The 7,247-nt window shown below is 36.4% G+C and overlaps 1 protein-coding gene across 1 annotated transcript; it reads left to right on the top strand.

Moving 5' to 3' along the window:
- The first annotated feature begins 4,406 nt into the window (after positions 1 to 4,406).
- LOC139036253 (large ribosomal subunit protein uL24-like) lies at positions 4,407 to 4,893 on the top strand. The gene has a single exon (XM_070471144.1). It carries the CDS (start codon positions 4,447 to 4,449, stop codon positions 4,876 to 4,878), a length of 432 nt encoding a protein of 143 aa, XP_070327245.1. The 5' UTR covers positions 4,407 to 4,446; the 3' UTR covers positions 4,879 to 4,893.
- The last annotated feature ends 2,354 nt before the right edge of the window (positions 4,894 to 7,247 follow it).

The raw sequence follows: 7,247 nt of genomic DNA, 5'->3' as shown, positions 1-7,247 counted from the left end.
AGCTTTCTGAATGTTGAGCTTTAAGCCAACTTTTTCACTCTCCTCTTTCACTTTCATCAAGAGGCTCTTTAGTTCTTCTTCACTTTCTGCCATAAGGGTGGTGTCATCTGCATATCTGAGGTTATTGATATTTCTCCCAGCAATCTTGATTCCAGCTTGTGCTTCATCCAGCCCAGGGTTTCTCATGATGTACTCTACAGATAAGTTAAATAAGCAGGGTGACAATATACAGCCTTGACATACTCCTTTTCCTACTTGGAACCAGTCTGTGGTTCCATGTCCAGTTCTAACTATTGCTTCCTAACCTGCATACAGGTTTCTCAAGAGGCAGGTCAGGTGGTCTGTATTCCCATCTCTTTCAGAATTTTTTCACAGTTTATTGTGATCCACACAGTCAAAGGCTTTGGCATAGTCAATAAAGGAGGCAGGTCAGGTGGCCTAGTATTCTCATCTCTTGAAGATTTTCCCACAATTGATGGGAATGTAAATTAATACAATGACTATAGAGAACAGTATGGATATTCCCCAAAAAGCTAAAAATGCAACTACCATATGAACCAGCAGTTCCACTACTGGTCACATGCTCTAAGAAAATCATAATTCAAAATGAGATATGCACTCCAATGTTCATTGCAGCACTATTTACAATAACTAGAGCATGAAATAACCTAAATGTCCATTGACAGATGAATGGATAAAGAAGAAGTGGTACATATATATGCTATGGAGTATCACTCAGCCATTTAAAGGAAAAAATTCGGTGATTTGTAGAGATGTAGATGGCCTAGAGACTGTCTTACAGAGTGAAGTATGTCAGAAAGAGAAAAACAAATATCATATATTAGCACCTATACCACATATAGGTGAGACCTAGGAAACAAGTAGAGATGAACTTGTATACAGGGTGGGGTAAGAGATGTAGACGTAGATAAAAGACCTGTGGACATAGGGGTGGAGACATGATGGATTGGGAGTTTGGGATTGAGATATATATATATATATATATATATATATATATATATATATATGTATACACTACCATGTGTAGAATAGCTAGCTAGTGGGAACCTGCTCTATAGCACAGGTAGTTCAACTTAGTGCTCTGCTGAAATAGATGAGTGGGATGCAGGGAGGGTGGGAGAAATGCCCCCCAAAAGGGATATATGTATGCTCTGCTGTGCTTGGTCACTCAGTCATGTCCAACTATGACTTCATGGACTGTAGCATGTCAGGCTCCTCTGTCCATGGGGCTTCTCCAGTCAAGAATACTGGAATGTGTTGCCATGCCCTCCTCTAGGGAATCTCTCAACCCAGGGATCGAACTTGGGTCTCAGACACCTACAAGGACACAAAAAACTTTCCACACAACTGGGTAGGACAAAACACAGAAAAGGAAGAAAAAGAAAAAAAGAGAATCTGATGGGATATGCAACCTTGAGAGGGGGGAGGTGAAAGGGAGGAGAGGTTAATTCACCTGGGGAAGACAAACTGCACAGCATGAGGAGTCCTGATTCCTCTGCTGGGATCAGACCTAAGCCCCTATAAGGGGAGCACAAAATACTGAAAGGTAGATATATTAATCAGTATGAGTTCTCTCAGAGGTCCCCATCTCAGCCTGAAGACCTGAGTACCACCCAACAACCTGAAAGTTTAATGCTGGAATATCTTAGGCCAAACAACAAATGAGAGAGGAACACAGCACTAACAAATAGCAAACAGCTTGCTCAAAGTCATAATAAGCTCACTGACACCCCAAAACATACACCATGACAAAGTCTTGTCAGAGGGACAAGACCCAGCTCTAACCATAAAGAGAAGACAGCACCATTTCCCACCAGAAAGGCTACACAAACCTCTTAAACAATCTCAAACACCAGGAGGCAGACAACAGAAGACAGAAAAAATATGATCCTTCAGTTTGTGGAAAAGAGACCACAGACACAGTAAGTTAGACTAAATGAGATAATAAAGAAATACTTTACAGACAAAGGAGCAAGGTAAAAACCTACCGGACCAACTAAATGAAGAGGAGATAGGCAATCTACTTGAAAAATAATTCAAAGTAATGATAGTAAAGATGACTCAAGATCTTGAAAAAGGATGGAGACACAGATTTAGAAAATACAATAAATGTTTGACAGGGACTTAGAAGAACTAAACAATGAAAACAACAACAGCAGCAAAAAAGCAATGACACAATAACAAATAAAAAAAAATACACTAGAAGAAAAAAATAGCAGAATAATTGAGGCAGAAGAATGGATAGGTGACCAGGAGATAGAATGGTGGAACTCACTGCAACACAACAGAATAAAGAAAAAATAATAAAAAGATTTGAGGACAGCTTCAGAGATCTCTGGGACAACGTTAAATGCACCAACATTCATATTATAAGGGTCTCAAGAGAAGAAGAGAAAGAGAATGAGAAAAAACATGAAGAGGTTATAGTCAAACAATCCCTAACATGGGAAAAATTCACCCCAAATCTAGGAAGTGCAGAGTCTCATACAGGATAAACAGAAGGAGAAACATGTCAAGACATATATTAATCAAACTAATAAAAGTTAATACAAAAAATTAAAAACAGCAAAGAAAAGCAACAAGTAACATACAAGATAATCCTCATAAGGTTACTAGCTGAGTTTTCAGCAGAATCACTGAAAATTATAGAATGGAGTGCCATGATATAAGTGATGAAAGGGAAAAACCTACACCAAGAATATTCTATCCATCAAGGTTTTCATTCAGATTCAATGGAGAAATCAAAAGCTTTACTAAATCAAAAGCTTTACTAGAAGAAGCTAAAATAATTCAATATAATCAAACCAGCTTTGCAACAAATTCTAAAGGACTGTATCTAGGAAAGAAACACAAAAGAATAGAACAACAAAAGAAGGAAAGAAAAAAATCTATGAAAACAAACCACCCAAAAAAAGTTGCAACAAAAGCAAGCCTATTTGTATTTACCTTAAATGTAAATGAATTACCATTCTAAAAAACAGACTGGCTGAATGGATGCAAAAACAAGACCCATATATATGCTGTCTACCTGAGACCCACTTCAGACTTAGAGACATATACAGACTGAAAGTGAAGGGATGGAAAAAGATACTCTATAGAAATGAGAAACAAAAGAAAGCAATACTTTTATCAGAAAAAAAAATAGATTTTAAAATAAAGACTGTTAAAAGAGACAAGGAAGGATGTCATGTAATGATAAAGGGATCAGTCCTAGGAGAAGATATAACAATTGCAAATACATATGCACCCACGTGAGAGAACCTCAAGACTTAAGGCAAATGCTAACAGCCATAGATGGGGAAATAATAGTAACACACAAATAGTGGGGGACTGTAACACCCCACATATATCAATGGATAGATCATCCAGAAAGAAATATAATAAGGAAATACAAGCCTTAATCACACATTAGATTAGATAGATACATTGATATTTATAAGACATTCCATCCCCAAGCAGTGGGATATGCTTTCTTCTCAAGTGCACACAGAACATTCTCCAGAATAGATCACATATCAGGTCACAATTCAAATTTTTGTATATTTCAGAAAATTGAAATAATAAAAATTATCTTTTCCAATCATAACACTATAAGATTAGAAATGAATTACAGGGGAAAATATTTTTTAAAAAACCCATAAATTCATGAAGACAAAGCAATTTATTACTAAATAATCAGTGGATAACTGAACAAATCATAAAGGAAAAAAAATACCTAGAGAAAAATGACAACAAAAACATACAGTCCAAAACCTATATGATTCAGCAAAAGCAATTCTAAGAGGGATGTTTCAGATGTTCAGTTGCTAAGTCATTTCTGACTGTTCGGGACCTCATGGACTGCAGCACACCTGGCTTCCCTGTCCTTCGCTATCTCCTAGAGTTTGCTCAAATTCATGTCCTTTGAGTCAGTGATGCCATCCAAACACCTCATCCTCTGTCACTCCCTTCTCCTCCTGCCCACAGATTTTTTTCAGCATCAGAATCTTTTCTAATGAGTCAGCTCTTTGCAATAAGTGACCAAAGTATTGGAGCGTCAGTTTCTGCATCAGTCCTTCCTATGAATATTCAGGGTTGGTTTACTGTGGGATTGACTGATTTGATCTCCTTGCTATCCAAGGAACTCTCAAGACTCTTATCCAGCACCACAATTCAAAAACATTGATTTATAGCAATTGTTTATAGCAATGAATTGTTTATAGCAATACAATCTTATGTCAAGAAATGAGAAAAATCAGAAAAAATCTCTCCTTACATGTAAAGCAACTAAAGGAGAAATTAAAGTAAACTCTAATTTAGTAGAAGGAAATAAATCATAAAGACCACAACTGAAATAAAGGAAGTGGAGTTGAAGAAAATAATAAAGATTAATTAAGCTTAGATCTCTTCCCTTCTGTGGCCATCGCTGAAGCGCCAGCGGCCAAAATGAAGTTCAATCCCTTTGTGACTTCTGACCGAAGCAAGAATCGAAAAAGGCATTTCAATGCGCCTTCCCACATTCGCAGGAAAATTATGTCTTTTCCTCTTTCTAAAGAGCTAAGACAGAAGTACAACGTTCTATCCATGCCCATCCGAAAGGATAATGAAGTTCAGGTTGTACGAGGGCACTACAAAGGGCAGCAAATTGGCAAAGTAGTCCAGGTTTACAGGAAGAAATACGTCATCTACATTGAACGAGTGCAGCGGGAGAAGGCTAATGGCACAGCTGTCCATGTGGGCATTCATCCCAGCAAGGTGGTTATCTCCAGACTAAAACTGGACAAGGACCGCAAAAAGATCCTCGAAAGTAAAGCCAAATCTCGCCAAGTAGGAAAGCAAAAGGACAAATATAAGGAAGAAACAATTGAGAAGATGTAGGAATAAAGTCATCATTTCTACAGCTTTCATTAAAAACTGTTAAAATAAAAAAAAAAAAAGATTAATTAAGCTTAAACCTGGTTCTTTGAAAAGTTGAACAAAATAAATCTTTAAATGTCTATCTTTTGATGACAGACTCATCAAAAAGAAAAACTTCATGACAGAAACCAATGAAATTAGAAATGAAAAGTGAGGAGTTACAACTGATACCACAAAAATGAAAAGGATCATGAGATTATCTAGGTGGCTCAGTGGTAAAGAATCCTCCTGCTAATGCAGGAGACACATGTTCAATCCCTGGGTCAGGAATATCCCTTGGAGATGGAAATGGCAACTCATTCCAGTATTCTTGCCTGGAAAATCTCATGGACAGAGGAGCCTGGAAGGCTACAGTCATGAGGTCATAAGAAAATTAGAGCCAACTTAGTGACCAAACAACAACAATAAGAAACCATATACCAGTAAAAGAGACAACCTAGAATAAATGGAGAAATTCTTAAAATATGCAATGTTTTTGAACTAGGAACAAACAGAAAATATAAACAGACTAATCATAGGTACTGAAATAGAAACTGTGATTAAAAATCATCCAAGCAGCAAAAGTCCAGGACCATATGGCTACACAGACTAATTTCAACAAACATTTAGAGAAGAATTAGCATCTACATTTCTGAAACTCTTCCAAAAAAGTGTAGAGAAAGGGACATCCCCCAGTTTATTCTATGAGATCACCATCACCTTGGAAAAAAAAAAGAAGAACAGACAAAGATGTCACAAAAAATGAAAATTGCAGGTCAATATCACTGGTCAACATATATTCAAAAATTCTCAATAAAATACTAGCAAACCATATTCATCAATACATTAAAAGGATTATACACCATGATCAAGTATGATTTATTTTCATTAATACATATGAATCAATGTGGAACACCATATTAAACAATTGAAGAATAAAAACTATATGATCATATCAATAGATGCGGAAAAAGGCTTTTGACAAGTTCAGCATACATTTATGATAAAAATACTTTTCAGAATGTGGGCAGAGAAAGAACTTCCTTCAATATAATAAAGGCCATACAGGCCAAACCCACAGATAACTTCATTTTCAATGGTAAAAACATTATAGTATTTCCTCTAAGACCAAAAACAAGAGAAGGATGTCTACTCTCACCACTAATTATTCAACATAGTTTTGGGAGTCCTAGTCACAACAACCAGAGAAGAAAAAGAAATAAATGAATCCAAACTGGAAGATAAGAAGTAAAATTGTCACCATTTGCAGATGACATGGTACTATACAAAAACAAGCAAAAAAACAAACAAAAACTTAAAGAAAAAATACCAAAAAATCTATTAGCTCATCAATGAATTGGCAAAGTTTCAGGATACAAAATTGATAAACAGAAATCTCTTGCATTTCTATACACAGCAATGAAAGATCAGAAAGAGAAATCAAGGCATCAATTCCATTTACCAAAAATATGTAGGGATAAACCTTCCTAAGAATGCAAAAGACCTGTACTCAGAAAACTGTAACATATTAATGAAAGAAATCCAAGGTGACAAAAATAGAGAGACATACCATATTCTTGGATTGGAAGAGTCAATATTGTGAAAATGGCTATGCTAGGCAAAGCAATCTATGGATTCAATGCAATCCCTATCAAAATATCAACAGCACTTTTCAAATAACTAGAACAAAAAGCAGAGTGAAGTAAGTCAGAAAGGAAAATACCAATATAGTATTTTAACACATATATATGGAATTTAGAAAGATGGTAATGATGACCCTATATATGAGATAGCAAGAGACACAGAGATAAAGAACAGACTTTTGGACTCTGTGGGAGAAGGTGAGGGTGGGATAATTTGAGAAGATAGCATTGAAACATGTATATTACTGTATGTGAAATAGATTGCCAGTCCCGGTTTGATGCATGAGACTGGGCGCTCAGGGCTGGTGCGCTGGGATGACCCTGAGGGATGGGATGGGGAGGGAGGTGGGAGGGGGGTTCAGGATGGGGGACACATGTACACCCATGGCTGATTCATGTCAAAATATGGCGAAAACCACTACAATATTGTAAAGTATTTAGCCTCCAATTAAAATAAATAAATTAATTTAAAAAGTCACCTTGTATGGAGACACAAAAGAACATAAAGAGCCAAAGAAATCGAGAAAAAAATGCAGAGTTGAAGGAATCAGGCTCCTTGACTTCAGACTATACTACAAAGGTATAGTAATTAAGACTGTATGATACCAGCAGAAAATAGAAATAGAGATTAATGGAATAGGATAAAAATCCCAGAGATAAACCCACACAGCTATGGTTATCTAGTCTATGACAAAGAATGCAACAATA

The sequence above is a fragment of the Odocoileus virginianus genome, chromosome 8, assembly GCF_023699985.2.
Source record: "Odocoileus virginianus isolate 20LAN1187 ecotype Illinois chromosome 8, Ovbor_1.2, whole genome shotgun sequence".
In the NCBI taxonomy this organism is placed as follows: Eukaryota; Metazoa; Chordata; class Mammalia; order Artiodactyla; family Cervidae; genus Odocoileus; species Odocoileus virginianus.
Note: the sequence above shows the minus strand (reverse complement) of the source record. Positions and strands in the feature narration are given on the sequence as shown.